Source organism: Leptodactylus fuscus, chromosome 8 (assembly GCF_031893055.1).
Source record: "Leptodactylus fuscus isolate aLepFus1 chromosome 8, aLepFus1.hap2, whole genome shotgun sequence".
In the NCBI taxonomy this organism is placed as follows: domain Eukaryota; kingdom Metazoa; phylum Chordata; class Amphibia; order Anura; family Leptodactylidae; genus Leptodactylus; species Leptodactylus fuscus.
Genome location: NC_134272.1, coordinates 86,546,911 through 86,562,943, shown reverse-complemented (window position 1 = coordinate 86,562,943; position 16,033 = coordinate 86,546,911). Strand labels below are relative to the sequence as shown.

At 41.8% G+C, this 16,033-nt stretch overlaps 1 protein-coding gene across 10 annotated transcripts in view; it reads left to right on the top strand.

Annotated features, from left to right (window-relative positions):
* Positions 1 to 16,033, top strand: part of R3HDM1 (R3H domain containing 1) — a 75,983-nt gene extending 59,950 nt beyond the window's left edge. For 4 of the 10 annotated variants that reach the window (XM_075284549.1, XM_075284544.1, XM_075284546.1 and 1 more), the window contains 12 exons: positions 2,717 to 2,874; positions 5,847 to 5,948; positions 7,823 to 8,089; positions 8,560 to 8,683; positions 10,757 to 10,914; positions 11,263 to 11,414; positions 11,495 to 11,607; positions 11,909 to 12,078; positions 12,870 to 13,014; positions 13,841 to 13,923; positions 14,217 to 14,301; positions 15,040 to 16,033. In XM_075284549.1, coding sequence (XP_075140650.1) covers positions 2,717 to 2,874; positions 5,847 to 5,948; positions 7,823 to 8,089; positions 8,560 to 8,683; positions 10,757 to 10,914; positions 11,263 to 11,414; positions 11,495 to 11,607; positions 11,909 to 12,078; positions 12,870 to 13,014; positions 13,841 to 13,923; positions 14,217 to 14,301; positions 15,040 to 15,407 — 1,925 coding nt within the window. In that variant the 3' untranslated portion in view covers positions 15,408 to 16,033. The remainder of the gene's footprint in view (positions 1 to 2,716; positions 2,875 to 5,846; positions 5,949 to 7,822; positions 8,090 to 8,559; positions 8,684 to 10,756; positions 10,915 to 11,262; positions 11,415 to 11,494; positions 11,608 to 11,908; positions 12,079 to 12,869; positions 13,015 to 13,840; positions 13,924 to 14,216; positions 14,302 to 15,039) is intronic. The other 6 variants (XM_075284547.1, XM_075284548.1, XR_012717356.1 and 3 more) reach the window with 6 other exon arrangements.

Sequence of the window (16,033 nt, the reverse complement as noted above, 5' to 3'; positions counted from 1 at the left end):
TTTTTTGTGGATAAGACATCTGAATAGCCTTTAGAAAGGCTATTCGTCTCTTACCTTTAGATGTGATCTCCGCCGCGCCATTCCTTAGAAATACCGGTTTTTACCGGTATGTAAATTAGTTCTCTCGCAGCGATGGGGGTGGGCCCCAGCAATGAAAATGCGATGGGGTCGTCCCCACTGCTGCTCAAGAACACGATCCTGCGACACCTCTATCTTCGGCTGGATCCTCCCCTTCTCTGTCGTCTTCCTCCTGCGTCACCTCTAACGCCTCTGCCAGTGAGACTCTAGTAAAGCCAACTGCGCATGTCGGCCAGCGGCGATTTTTGGGAGGCCACTCTTGCTCTTGAAGTTCAATGCAGGAGCGGCCTCCCAAAAATGTCCGCTGGCCGGCATGCGCACTCTGCTCTGCTGGTGTCTCACTGGCAGAGCCAACTGCGCAGGCGTCGGAGGTGAGGCAGGAGGAAGACGACGAAAGAAGGGGAGGATCCAACCGAAGATAGAGGTGTCGCAGGATCGTGTTCTCGAGCAGCAGTGGGGACGCCCCCATCTCATTTTCAGTGCTGGGGCCCGCCCCCATCGCTGCAAGATAGCTAATTTGCATACTGGTAAAAAATGGTATTTCTAAGGAACGGCGCGGCAGCGATCACATCTAAAGGTAAGAGACGAATAGCCTTTCTAAAGGCTATTCCGACGTCTTATCCACAAAAAAAGATGTTTTAGTGGTAGAATCCCTTTAAATTAGAATTTTAGATTTCATGGTTTTTTTGTTTTTTTTTTAGATGTATAACTGTTTTGCATTCTAGATCCTATAACGGCCTGATGTTAAGGCAGATGCAATCCTTATGGGATAAAACCATGCAAGATTCATCATGTTGCACCAATCTCACTAGAATATGCAACCATATTTACTGTAAAGAATTCTCAGGGGTCACCTCTTTTTTTACTTTCATCTCCTATATTCTTGGCATAGCTTAAACGGGCCATACACATAGTATAAAGGTTGGCCGTGTTTGGGGCCCTCCTGACTGTTCCCCAATAATTAAAGGGGTATTGCGGGACTGTTATTGAGCTCTACTTTCAAGGCCAGAGACATCATGTCCATTGGTCACACGGCCAGACTGCAACTCCAATAATTGGTGCTAAACTGTAATACCAAGCACAGCCAGCATATGTGTGGTGCTGCGGGTGGTAAATAGTGAAGAGACCGCAGTTCTCAATATCACAGTCCTGTATTATCCCTTTAATGCTGCAGAAAAGCAAGTGGTCGCTATTGGCCAATTTACTGCCTCATTTTGTGCAGTGGTAGAGTCTTATCTTGATATATAGCAGTGTTAGAAGAGCGCCCTCTTCAGTGTAACAGCTGCAGCTATTGGTGTTTCTTTTCAAGCAGCCTCCTCCTTTATCCTCCCCTCTCCATAGACTTCTATGTAACTCCGCCTGATAAGTGGTGAAGGCAACCTATTTATTATTCTTTATTTATTATGCTTACTTATATAGCGCCATCATATTCTGCAGCACTTTACAGACATTGACAGTCACTGTCCCATATAGGGCTCACAATCTACAGTCCCTATCAGTATGTCTATGGAGTGTGGGAGGAAACCCACGCAAACACGGGGAGAACATACAAGCTCCTTGCAGATGTTGTCCTTGGCAGGACTTGAACCCAGGACTCCAGCGCTGCAAGGCTGCGGTGCTAACCACTGAGCCACCATGCTGTTTAATAAGATATAAAACCACTATATGAACCTTTGTAATATAATTGGAAGTTTGCTTTAAAGGCAATGTCCTGCCAGAACCACCAGCAATGTCTACTGTGCTTGAGATCAACATTGCTGCGGAGCAGAGATCAACCATAGACCAAGACGGATCTCTGGGTCAGTACCGTGGTGCAGAATATTAGGCTTGGTTTACAGATATTCTGGTGGTTTAGGTCCAACAAGGTCCATTTCTCTAACATGTTGTGCCCATTAATTTTTGTCAAGATTTAACTTTGGCAAATCTCAGACCCACCAGTAGTAAATTAGACCGAGGCAATTGGTGACGTTTCAAAATGTGAGTTAAAGGGATTGTGTTCGAAACCTTTCCTATTGTTGACCTGTCCTCAGTATATTTTCCTGCAGTCAGAGGACATCACGTTTATCCATTACATGGTACAGCAGCAGATCAGTCTCATTCATCTGTATCCGAGCTGAGCTGCAAAACCGAACGAGGCCCCTATGATATATATGGCACTCTGCTCAGTCTTCGGTGAAGGGGTCGCAGCACTCACTTGAACGCTATGGCTTCTTCTTTGGTGGGGTCCCAGATATCAGACACCCACTAATCCCATATCAATGACCTTTCATAAGAATGGGTCATCCTCAATAAGTCCCTGAAAATCTCTTTAAGTCACTTGTCTCGTTACTTGGCTGCCTCTGTCTCCAGCGAGCAGGGTCGCCCAATAGATCTGGATATTAAAGGGGTTTCTGTTATGGATTTGAGACCCCCCCCCCCCCTTTATGTTTATTAATGGGCCTCAATAAAATATACGGCCGTGTCAATAGAGATCAGAAAGCAAACCTTAGTGTGAATGTAGCCTTGGCCTAGAAAAACTTATACTAGATCTGATCCTTGTTTTTTATTTCGGTAGGGGATTAAGTTTCTTGCACCGTATCAATGACTTCCTGTTTACGATGGAGAGGAAATCACAGCGTTGACTCTTATGTTTCCGCAGGTCAGCCATTTATAAACCCAGATGGCACTCCAGTTGTGTATAATCCTCCTGTGACTCAACAACCAGTTAGGACCCAAGTGCCTGCCCCAGCGCCCCCTCCTCCACCTCCGCCACTACCCCCTCCCCACCAGCAAGCTCCAAACCACCTAATATCACAGGTATGTACGGAGACTGGGCACAAGATATAGATATATATATCTTTATGTACCAATAATACTAGCTTCGTTCAAGTAATTGAGCTGCAATACCACACACAACCTGCATACTGGAGTGGCGCTGTTTTCAGCTAAATCCTAAACCATCCCTTTTAAGAAATATTATTCAGGTCCAGACACCAGTCTTGTTAATTCTGTTCTGTATTTGTGCATCGTGTCACCATATTTCCCTATAATGGCTATAATGTGAATAGTTGGCTGAGAAGTTTTACACAGCTGTCACAAAAGCTTTGCATGTTCATGTTCAGATTTAGTTGGTCGTCGGCCACAGGGAACTTTTTTTGTTAATACATTGACGCTTAGTTTATTTTGCTGCATGCTTTTTAACGCCTCCTTTAGGCCAAGTCTACACTTTCAGGTTTTTAACCACTTTTGTCCAGTTCAGACTTTTTTTTTTTTTTTTTCTCCATACATGCGTTTTTTTGGGTTATACCAATGATTTGTGCCTTTTGTGGTGAAAGGTAGGGTTTTATTTTTGTCATTTCTCCTAGCTTTTTTTTTTTTAAAAAAAAATTTTGTAATAGCACAATTTTCTGCTTAAATTTTTTTTATATAATTTTTTTTACTCATTTACACATTGTGTCCTCATAAGGTCAGCCATTTTTTGCAACGATTGGGAAGGCAGGGACAGTAATAAATTGTCCTGACCTTCTCTCTGGCTGCTCTAGCAGCTGGCTCCTCGCTCCTGTAGCTGCACGATCTGGTGCACCTGCTTAACCACGCAACGACGTACAGGTGTGTCCTTGCAGAGTGACCGGTCAGCCGCCTGGACGTATATAGTCAGTGGGCGTCGGTATGTGGATAATGTCGTTTTTGAAGCCAGAATCGGGAAAAAATAGAAGCACCATCTGTTCTTCATACTTAGGCCCCTTGCAAACGACCGTGGCTGTGATCAGTTACCTATTCATTTCTATGCATGACCGTGAATCCACGTGTGCGGGCCGACAGTCTAGACCGGAGAATATAGAACAGGTCCTGTTTTACAGCCCTTCCCTCCATGTCTCCTATTCTTTTAATAAAAGGGGACGCAGAGGCTCGGCTAGTGCAAGGGGCGGCATACAGGGGCCATCCGCTTGTCCCCCGTGCCTTTAATTCACAGCAGGCCGGCAGTACATGGTCATTTGCAACTGGCCTTACTCTGTCTTTATGATCGACACCTGACTTATACAACTGCCTGATAACGGTGATGGTGGAACGTAGCCATGAAGTTAATGTGTCATCTATTATGAATTCTGGTTCCTCGGTACTATATAATTTTTTAAGCTATATTTTTGTAAATTGTAGATTTGTCCTATTTTGAGAAGTTTTTATGTTCTTGCGATTTAAATGATTTTGCAGTACCGGTTCTGACCACTGTTGGCAGCAGTTGATTTTCTTAAGACCTCAAGGGAACAGCTTTCCCGTCTCTATTGTAGCGAATGTAGATCATGGTTAGAATGGCACATTTAAAAAAAAAAAAAAAAAATTTGAAAAAAATTCCCACTTATGTTCCTAAGATGTGAAGGCATCCTAAGGATGGATTAAACAAAGGCGAAAATTATAATGACCCATAACAACGGATCCTGACAAACCCCATTGACTATAAGGGGTGTCCGTTTTTATTTTTATTTTTTTCTTTTTTTTTTCTTTCTGACATCACCAAAAAAACTGCAGGTTTACAGGACTTATTCTATCACCAGTTTTAGAGGGATTCTTCACTGGACAGACTCTAATACCAATGTGAATGTAGCCTTAGAGTGAAAGAAAAGTGATACCTGCCCCCTAAATCGGTAATGGGGGGGCCTTGTATTCCACCCTATTGCCTATAGTGATGAGCACAACGTTACAATATGATAGAGATTTGCATAAAATCAGCAATGTAACGAGAGGTCATGTAAATAATAGACGAGTGAATATCTTATCTTACACAAATAGATGTAGATTTGTTACACCCAGTAAATCCGCTATGGTGGGAAACCGCCATCCGTGTAATGTTATGTGGACGGCTCAGGCAGGCGTGGAATGCCGTCTACTCGGATCACTTTTGAGTGACAGGATATGGAAAATGAATGTAACGTCAGTATAGACGCAGACATATTGTAGCACGGGAGGAAGGAATTTGCCGCACTCAGCAGCCTTGTATTTGAATGCTTTATTAATTCCACGTGTCACCCAATACACTGGAGGAATTCTGAAGAGCACATTACCCTTGGTCAAGGGTAAGATGGAGGATGCCATGCATTTCGGTTTTTGATGCTGTTTAAAAAAAAAAAAAGTAAAAATCGCCAAAGGAAAAGCAAAATTTCAACATTAGAATTGCTTCCATCCTTAGTGCAGTTAAAAAAAAATATTAAAAAATTTCAAAAATCATACATAGATATATTTTTATTTTAGAATTTTTTTTTAAAAAAAAATTTTGTGCAAAAAAATTAACATTTTTATGATTTTTATTTTTTAAACTTTTTAAAAAAATGTGTCACTTAAAATACCGACATGAAGGAGCCATTCAGGTACCGATCATGCAACTCTTTGTTGCTGGGAACTTCTTGTTAAGGTGCTTGTCTCGTGAACGGATATCATAGAGGATATCAGTCAGAACGAAGAACGGCCCTGTAGGAGCGGCCCCCTCTCTTGCCGAGGAGAACCCTTTTCGTATTACTAGTCTTTCCCTATTGGTAGTTCTCACATAAGAGGAACCAGGACACGAGGACAATGGAAGCCGTGTGGGGAATAGCGGTAGTAACTATTATGTCATTTTCGCCAATTTGAACTTTTTGAAAAAAAAAATTTGATACGTCAATAGATAAATGGGCACATAACTTGGCTGCCGAGTGTTAAGTCTTCTCTCGTCCTCATCATTTAGTCTTGTGTTAAGTGTATCCACCTGTTTTTCTTGTCTTTTATTAACCAAGTTTGTTCAACTGTTACTCCTTCAGCCTATCCGGTCTCTGCCGTCCTCTTCGCAACCTGTTCAGTACCCAGCCGTCTCTTATCCACCCCCGCTCCTGCAAGTCTCACCCACTCAGCAGTACACTGTGGTACTATCTTCTGCTCTATATTCTCTCTGCTATCTCTGCGATGTGTTTGTGTCTGAAGTTGAACTATGTTAAATTGGTAGAAATCTACCCAAAAAAAAAAAAAATTCACTGTTTCCCCCTTCATTTTTTGTTAGTCTATTGTAAGAATGTTAGCAACCTTTAGCAAACGATATACAGCGCCAGCAACTCATGCATAGGATTGGTATACAAGTACCTGTCCCGACCTCCTATGGCCCCATTGGGGGATAGTTGATACCTTCCACTAGAAACATTGCTTGTATAAAAAATTTAAGGAAGCCAAGGTCCTTCAAGACCCCGTGAGCTTCCTTGTGTACCCTTTTAAGATTCTGAAACACTCCCGTGTATATTGTACAGAACAGTCATTGTGCATTAAATCAAATCATCAATCATCTTCCATTTATTATACATCACCCAAGGCAGGAACAATGCGGTTTGTCTGACGGGTGGAGGAGATGGCGTCCACCTTTCACGGATAAACCTTCCTTTCGGTATTTTTAATTAAAGTGAAATTGTTCAGCTGCGTTGGGATTTTCCTGAATTTTTGATTTTTTTTTTTTTTCTTTCTGAAAAATACTTAGATGTGTATGCTACAAGTATATAATATCATTTTAGAAATCAGAATCTCAAAATTTAATAAAAAATAATTAAAAGCGTAATATTCCAAAAATTTAGCTGTAATCTTATAGTTTTAAGGCCAGTTTCGATACTATAACCGTATGAGACTTTCATAAAGCAGAATCTTTTCACGTTCCCGTTAAGATCCATTTTCCAGATTGATTGTAACATCTGGTGACTAGTTAATTACATCCACATTACTGTGTCTTCAAGAATGTTGTAATACGAGCCTAAGAATTGCAGATGAGGAGAATTCGGGAAGGGAATAGCATCCTCAGTACCGTAATTCCTTATATAACCCGAATAATGAGTTCAAACTTTTTTTTTTTCTCTATTAATTATTTTTTAAGACTTCATTTTTTTTTTCATATACTTCATTGTAACTCTAATTATCTGATATCACCATAATTACCCCCCAGGCTCTTCTAATCACCTTATTTTTTGGGGATTGTCATTTTTATAGATTGTCCGAGATTTTTGCTAACGCAGTCCGAAGCCGCTCTGGCAGCATTATCTATTTTCTTAATTATTTTTGAGCTCAGGGGATGTGTTTCTGCATTGTTCCAGGATACAGTATGAACACTGCTACTCTAAGCTGTTTTTACCATCCTCGGGGATGGCAGATGAAAAAAAAAAAAAATTATGATGAATCAACGATAACTTAATTAACACCTTGACAATTAAAGTAAGAGGAGCGATGAAGGTTGTGGGGGTGGGGTTTTTTTTTTTTTTTTTTTTTCAAGACTAGAAACTTTTTTTTTTTCTTCTTTTTTTGATCTTAGATTATTAGGTTAATTTTGATGTTTTTGGATGAGAAATTTTTGTATTCGGCACTTTATTTTATTTTCTACTGTTTTAAATGAGAATTTCTGTGTATTCACGACACAGTTTAGAAGTTAAAACAAAAAGACTAACTTTATTTTATGTTCGAAAAATAGTTGTGTTCTTCTTCTGCTTTATTTTTATTTTTGTAATTATTTATTCAATTTTTTTTTTTTTTTTTTGATGGCTTCCATATCTGAAAGTAATTGTATACTTGTTTAGCATCGGTATGACTAAGGCGTTGGACTTTTTCAATTTTATTTTTTGCATATTTTTACATTTAATAAGAGAATTAGTTATAGGATTTGTTGCTAAAGTTTTAGGCCTATTAATAATTTTTATTAATATTTTTGTTGTGTTTTTATAATCTTACATGAATTTTTTTTAATTTTTTTTTTTTTTCCATATATATTTAGCCAGACAACCTGGGCTCCCAGTTTAGCCATATGAGTCTTGCCAGACAGCCTTCGGCAGAGTCTTCAGATGCTCATTCGACCATGTTCCAATCCACCGTGGTGCTTCAACCTTCTGCACAGTCTGGCTACATCATGGCGCTCCCTCCTCCCCCTCCTCCACCACTTGGACAGTCTGTGCCACCCCCCAACTATTCTGCCTCCAGCCAGCCTGTCAATCCTACAGTGCTCCAGCCGCAGGGATACATCCAGCCCCCCTCTCTCCAGCAGGTACGGGGCTCCCCTGGGACTAGTTCAGGTGCTAATGAGGAAGATGTCAGTAAAGGACACCGGGAGCTTCTAGCGCCTGTTAATGGTGAAGTCGGATTCATTAGTGGAATCCAGTTTTGGGCTTGAAGGTTTATTATGTGACAACAGACTAATTTGCGGTATTCTGTATTTTATGGACAGAATGTACTGAATGGGGATGGGAATTATTTAAAAAAAAAAAAAAAAAAAAATCAGGCTAATTGTGCATGAGTTAACATTTTCAAGCCGTGATCTATCACTCGAAGCAGCTGTACTGAAATGTTTAATGTTTTTACATTCGCATTATTTCGGGTCATTATTATGAAATAAGAAAAAGAACATAACATTGGAAATGACAAGGGACTCGATTTAATTGGTTGGTTGTAAATTGGGCATACATTTTTAATCAAAAAAACAAAAAATCAACTTTTTTTTTTTTTAATTTTGTCTAGATGCCAACCTGCTACTGTGCCCCTAACCAGTATCCTCACTCCAATCAACAGTATCGACCTGTATCATCAGTCCAGTTTAGTTCTCAACCAAACCAAACACTGCCACAAGCCGCCCACCAAACAGGTTGGTCATCCTCTTCTTCCTCTCCCGATACTTGCCGTGTTGTAGACGTGGAGCGGCGGGATGCGGGCCCGGGGCGCTGTATGAGAGGGTTTAAGTTTCTCACAGTGAACCGGTCTCTTTTCCAGCCACTTTCTCTTCTTCGATTTCTCTTCCTATATCTTCACGTTTTGTTTTTTTGTTTTGAATTTTTGATGTTTTCTAAATTTTGATCATCATTATTGTAGGATAGCCTTCTTTTCAGGACACTTATAGGGTAAAAAAAAAATTAAAAAATTTTTAGCGGCAGGATAATCTCAGCCTTTGTCTCCTCCTTCGTCCTATTTGGTCAAATATTAGAATTAAAAAAAGAACCAAAAACTTAAAAATCAATTCTATAGGTTTCCTCAGATTCTCTGGTTTCTAAATTCTCTCTACAAAACACCAATGGGTTACATTACTAAAGGAAACCTAAGGGGTGAGCTGAGAAAATTGTGAGCTCCATTGGTGGCAGGGGTAGTATACAGTATATACTTAGGCATATGTTGACTGGGCAGTAAAGTGGAGTCCAAGGGCAGGGGTGCACAAAGATCATTATAAAGAGAACTTGGCACCGAGTCTGAAAAGTCAATGACATCCATCATGTGATCCATCATGGTGTATTTTTGTTTATCCATATCTGTTCAGTTATTCCACAGATATAAGCCCTTTTAGTGTTGATGCAAATTAGGGAAGAGAAGTATCTCTTTGCCGTATGTCGCAAAGTGTTACCGACCGCTTGATTTGTAGACCCTAACTTTTGTTAATACTAAAAGGGCTTATATCTGTGGAATAGCAGAACAGTTATAGATAAACAAAAATACGCCAAATTGATGAATGTCAGTGGGCTTTTTAGGCCTTCTTTAAAATCAGTGGTGACACAGGAACTGGACATGGTCCCGGCTTATCAATAAGTCTGTGGATCCTAATACCTATAGGGCCCTGGTGTAGTGACACTGTTACATTATTAGAGGGCTCCTGCTACCCCAATGATCTCTTGTGATATTCACAATGACATCACTAATCCCAGTCCCGGTGGGGGGTGTCACATGACCCCGCGTATATTGCACCTTCACTGTAGACTCTCTTCAAATGTGAATAAAAGAGAACACGGTCCCGTTCCTGTCCCTCACCTATTATGCAAATGCCTTGTGTTATTTCTGCCTTTATGGCACCTTTTAGTACAATTTACAGTCCCCTACCAGTTTGGTTCTGCCTGTAGCGGGTAAGTCTTTATATACGCGCGTATTGTTGAGGCTGGCGCGGCCCTTTTATTGCAGAACCTTTTTGTGCCATTATTGAAATGTAAATTAAATTCTCATGCATTGTGGAGCTGAAAGCGCGGCTCTGCTCTCATGTCGTGCGCGGGGAGGGTTACTTGAAGCGAGCGTCTCTTTTGATGCGCGGCGGGGAACATTTGTTCTTGGAAAGGGCTCAGGCTGAGAATTAGACTTAACAGGAGACTTTTCCCCGATCTGTTATTTCACCTCACACAAAAATCTTCTTATAGCGGATTAGATTGGGGAAGGTCGGAGTGGTGCGGACTTTCAGGCTTTTGACCTCCCACAGGCCGTTGTCTTGTCTACACCCCACTGGCATTGGGATGTTGGGTCAGACCTCGATTTTCCTACAGAAGCAAAACTGGACCCCATAACTGTACGGGTAGAGCAGGCTCTTAACCCATTACAGTGTGCTGTAAGTGAGGGGACTGCTGCAAAGAAATCTCCTACAGAAAACCGGAAGTTTCAGTCTATCATATGACTTGGTGGCTAGAGTCAGAACTGCATTCTGACCCCGGCCACTGGATTTTTATTGAATACAGATCATGTGGCCAATTTTTAAAAACTTCACCAAAAATTCTTTAAAAAATAGGTTTAATATAAAACTTAGGCCACTTTCTAGCAAAGCATTCTCTTGGGACTTAGGTCTGAACCACAGTAGTTATTTTCTTCCTTCTCCTCTGGGGCTGTATCCTTCTGTATATAGATGTTTCAGATTCTTTGCATTTTCTTATCTAATCTTCTCTTATCTCATCTAATCTTCTTTTGCATGTTGCAGCTTATCCTGCAGTAATACCCAGCCAGCAACCAACCTACCAAGGCATGGTCAATGTACAGCCGCCTCAGAATCAGACGTTGGTCGGTGGGCAACATGGCAACCTTGGCAATCCCATTCAAGGTGTTATGGTGCAGTACTCCTCAGTGCCCTCATACCAGGTAGTACCAGGAAGGCGGTAATAAAGCATGTGTGTATATTGTAACTGGAAAGAACATGCAAAATTTTGATTGGGAGTCCCAACCCAACAACCCCCTGGTCTGCCCCTCCCCCCCATGTGGTATAATGATCCATTGATTACTATGTGGTGCCCCCTGGGGGCTGAAGGTGAAGCAAAGAAGGCAGTGAGCTGGTGCAGGGATGGTTTATTGAACATATTGGAGGGATGGGCTCCCTAATATAGCGGGTCGCTTAGCAGTCACCCCTGAACATGGTGTCCAAATGTTATGTATGATCAGGTATAGACGTACTCTATAAAGTCTAATAAGTTGGTGGACTTGTGTTCTTAGGTTCCCGTTCGGCAAGGCTCCCAGTCTGTGCCACAACAGCCATATCACCAACAGGTGCTCATTCCTAACCAGTCCCACCAGGGGCAGTTACCGACCACAGGGATGCCAGTTTACTACAGCGTCATCTCACCAGGACAGCAAAATAACTTGAGGTATGGACGGTATATAAATATATACCGCACTCTATATTGTACTATAATGTATGACCACTGATGCAAGTTGTATTTTGCAGCTCCTCAGTGGGGTATATGCAGCATCCAGGATCTGACCAGATGCAATTTCCAAGGACGACATCTCCTTGTAGTGCTCAACCACTGCCAGGTCCTCAGTGTGCAGGTATACAGTGTACGTGCAAAAAGCTCATATCTATCTATTGTCTACTCATATGGTTCATTTGAGAGCCATGTCTGTGCATAGGCTGCCTCTTCAATTGCATTTCAACCCAATTTATTTGACTGTGAATGAGCTGCAATACCAGACATGACCTATGGAAAGATGTGGCGCTGTTTCTGCAAGACGACAGATGTTTTTTTTGTTTGGTTTTTTTGCCTGATCCTGCAAATCCCCATTTAATATAATCGATTCAATTTCCTTCGTTTATTTCCTGCAAATTTTTACTGCAAAATTTTTATCTTGGTTTTTACAGTACCAGCACCGCCCCCTCCTGGTGGAATGGTAATGATGCAGCTCAATGTTCCGAACAACCCACCACCTCAAACACATTCACCACCTCAGTGGAAGCCAAATAAATATTATTGTGACCACCAGAGGGCTCATAAAACAGCAGAGTATGGAAGCTTGGATCCGTCTACCCAGGTAAATGAAGGGGGCGCTCATGTTTCCGTAAGGATTGTGACTATGGAGTCTGCTTCAGTCATTCTGGAAAGATCTCCTGTTTGGGATGGGTTTATGGATTTGCTCTTCATGGCTATATAGTTAAAGGGAAAGTGTTGTCAGAAAACGACCTGTTTTATAGTCACATGTATTTTTTTATTTTTTATTTTGTGATATATATATATATATATATATATATATATATATTATAATTATTATTATTATTTATTTATTTTTTTTAATGTTTAAAACAATTCCAACTCTTGCCACCAAGCCAAAAATGCTCTGACTTCCTGTCTCCTGGACATGAGCTATAGACATAGTAGTCTGGAGCAGACCCTATTCACTTCTATGGGGAGTATTTTGGGCATGCTGTGTGACCTGTACAGAGAGGGGAGTAGATAAGATGTTACATCACCTATTGTGACTGATGGATTCTGTGTCTTATCTACATATACATGATCACTATAATCATGCTGTAAGTGAGGAGACTGTTGCAAAGAAATCTCCTACCAAAAATAGGAAGTGTCTGCATATTATTTGGCTTAGTGGCCAGAGTCTAAGATGCATAAATATGCATAACTTGGAAAAACTTTAAAAAAAGAAAAAAAGTTCATTCTCTGGCAACACATTTCCCCTAAGGTTTACTTCCCCTCACCTTACAGAGTATAGGCCTGTATGCCTTGGTATGGAATAGAGCCGCTGTGACTATATGCTGCTCTCTACACAGATGGATCTATGTAAATGGTTTTTGTTTTTGGTCCCTTTTGCAGCATAGTTCACATCTAAGCAGTCCTATTACATCGCCCACTCAGTCACCGGTCCCTGTCCAAATAGCCAACATGAAAAACATCCGCCCTGGTTTATCCGCTCTCCCTCTAGTTCCACATTTTTCTAGGCCGTTTGCTCCAGGACAAGGTAAGAGGTTCTACATTTGTCTCTAAAAACTAATGCACTGCACCTCCCAGACAGTCAGGGGGCAGAATTCAAGTTTTTTTTTCTCAAAGGCAACTTATTGCCTGAGTGGTGGGTGTCTCGGGGGAGCACAAGAACAGGGCCCCATTTACCCAATATCAATGGAGGGGATGCTTGAGTTTGTGTTCTTCTGGTCTATTTATCTCACTGGTGATGTGTTGGGAGCGAGCGGTCAGGACTTCATTATTACTCGCCTCTCCCTAGCTTTGCAGACTCCCTGCACATTCCCTGTACTGGCACTGACAGGGTTATGAGTGATAGAGAAGGAGTGAGACGTGCCAATTGCAGAGTGGGGACATAAGGGGACCATTATACTACAAATTTAGCAGATGTGCCCTTTAAGAATTACATACACATAAGAAGAAGTAAAATAAGCCGGACCCACTGATTTCATCCAGGCCAGCCATCTTTAGGTGTATGGGGAGGGATACTGACTCCCCACAATGGCAGGTGTCGGGGGTGAGAAGGATTGGGCATGCTTAGTTTCAGCATACCCAATCCTGTAGTATTAAGCTAATACCCTATCCCTTTGCATGCTGTGTGCAGGTATATTGAGAGAGTCGGGTATAATAGCTGTCCATAAATCGGAGCATAAGGTACAACAACGTTACCTTCCATACATGTAGGCTTTGTAAGAAGCGGGGATGGCCTAGTAAATATCTTGAGGTTTGGGGTGTGAATATTTTTAGCACTACACATAACTTCTCAGGACTCGGGTCGCCTCCATCTTATCGGTTTCTTTCTGTCTTGTTTCTTCTCTCCCTGGCAGGTGATACAAGATATCCGTTACTTGGTCAGCCATTACAATACAATGCTCCTCAATTAGTACACGGACATATAACAAGTCAACAGGTTTATAATCGTGTTCTTGATCCTACATTTACATCCACATCTAGGATATAATGAAGACGTCTCAGGGGATAAAGTTCTCTTTAATATAGATACATAGGCTTTTCTCCAGGGATCCAAGTCACTGGGGGTAAAAGAATGAATGTTTTCATATTCCTTATAAGCCAGATAATATACAATCACATGGGCACATAGCTATAGATACAGATACACTGTAAATATGATCATAGTAGACTCAATAATATCGTCTAGCAGATATATATAATAAAAAGAAATCTCCTTTGTGCATGTTCCAGGGTCAGTCTGGACACAGACATGGAAATAGGGGCAAAAAAAATGCCAAGAAAGCTGCTTCCACGGACCTCTCTGCAGGTGAACCTGGTATGTTTTTTGCATGCTTACCCTTTAAAGGGATCCTATCATTGAGAATGAATTTTTTTTTTGTCCCTAACACGTCGGAAAAGCCTTAAGAAAGGCTATTCGTCTCCTACCTTTAGATGTCTTCTCCGCGCCGCCATTCCGTAGAGATACCGGTATTCGCCGGTATGCAGATGAGTTCTCTCGCAGCACTGGGGGCGTGCCCCAGTGCATAAACAGCACTGGGGGTATTCCCAATGCTGCCAGAGAACTTTCCAGCGCTGCCTCCATCTTCTTCAGGAACGTCATCTTCCTGTGTCTTCTTCCGGCGCAGGCTTTGAAACTTGTAGGCCTCAGGCAGAGCCTACTGCGTATGCCCGTGGCCACAAGAAAATGGCCGTGGGCATGCGCATTAGGCTTTGCCCGAGGCCTACAAGTTTCAAAGCCTGTGCCGGAAGAAGACACAGGAAGACGACATTCCTGAAGAAGATGGAGGACTGTTTGATATCTCGTCTACTTCGTCAGTAAGTCATCCGATGAGGGATCCACGTGTGTCCAAATGGCCACCATCACAGCCATTGGGCCTCCCATCAAAGGGATGACCTCTCCCTCCCCAGTGGTGGTCTTACCAGGGGGATCATCACTGACTTTTATAGGTCTAGATTTTACAAAGTCAGTTCTTGGGTACAAGGTTCTCATCTATTGACAATCCCGGCCTAACCCAGATCTTTTCATATCTCCTTTATGTCTCCGTATTTGCAGTTATTGGGAAGGTCCTAGAAATCACAGAACTGCCTGACGGAATTAGTCGCAAAGATGCAGAAATGCTTTTTGGTGAACTTTTTAAAGTAGGTGCTAAAATTCGGTGGCTCCGGGACCCTCGATCACAACAGCCCCCACATCAACACCATCAACACTACTGCGGCGGTGGGGAGAGCCACCCGAGTACTGAACAAGCCAGCCCCTCTTCAGACTTGGCCTCCACCTACACCATCGTGGCCACCTTCCCCACCGTATCGGCTGCTAAGAATGCACTGAAAGAACACAATAATTTAATGAACAAGTTTAGACTGAGAACGAGCAGAAAACCCTACGACCTTCACATCCTCGAAAGAGCGAGCTCTCAGTAGAAGACAAAGGGAGGCGTTCCTGCAATGTCCGCCCTTCTCGCACGACGACGATTGGCCTTCAGAGGGGTCTGCGTGTAGAAAACCACCGCCAGAGTCTAGTAACCGAAGATGATCCTACAGCGCCGGCAGAGAGTCACCCGTCAGTAGGACAGACCTCCCTGACCCTTCCCCTTTTATAGCCTGTTTGTTTTATATTTATATTTCTGTATCGGACCCAAAGTTCTCTTGTACAGAAAAAAAAAAAAATGTTGTTCATAATGAATGCCCATGTTGAAAAGAAAAAAAAACAAAGAAAAAAAAACAAAAGTCTGTTTTCTACTTTTTTTTTTTTTCTTTTTTTTTTTTTTTTCCTCCTTGAAGCCAGCACTTTGTCATCCACTTTAATAGAACAGGGTGGGGAAATTATTGCTGCACTTAAAGAAAAATCTATATATATAGATATATATTATAATAATAGACCTATTACTGTTTTGAAGAGAAGTCTAGTCCGGGCCCCCCCACCCCGTCTTCCAAGGGGCTGCTGATAAAGCGAAGGACCCTCTTCACTGTGCCCTTCATAAGTTCTATACATTAAGGCTTTGTGAAAGTTCATTGTAAATAAATGGTTTCTCACAAAAGGCATTTTT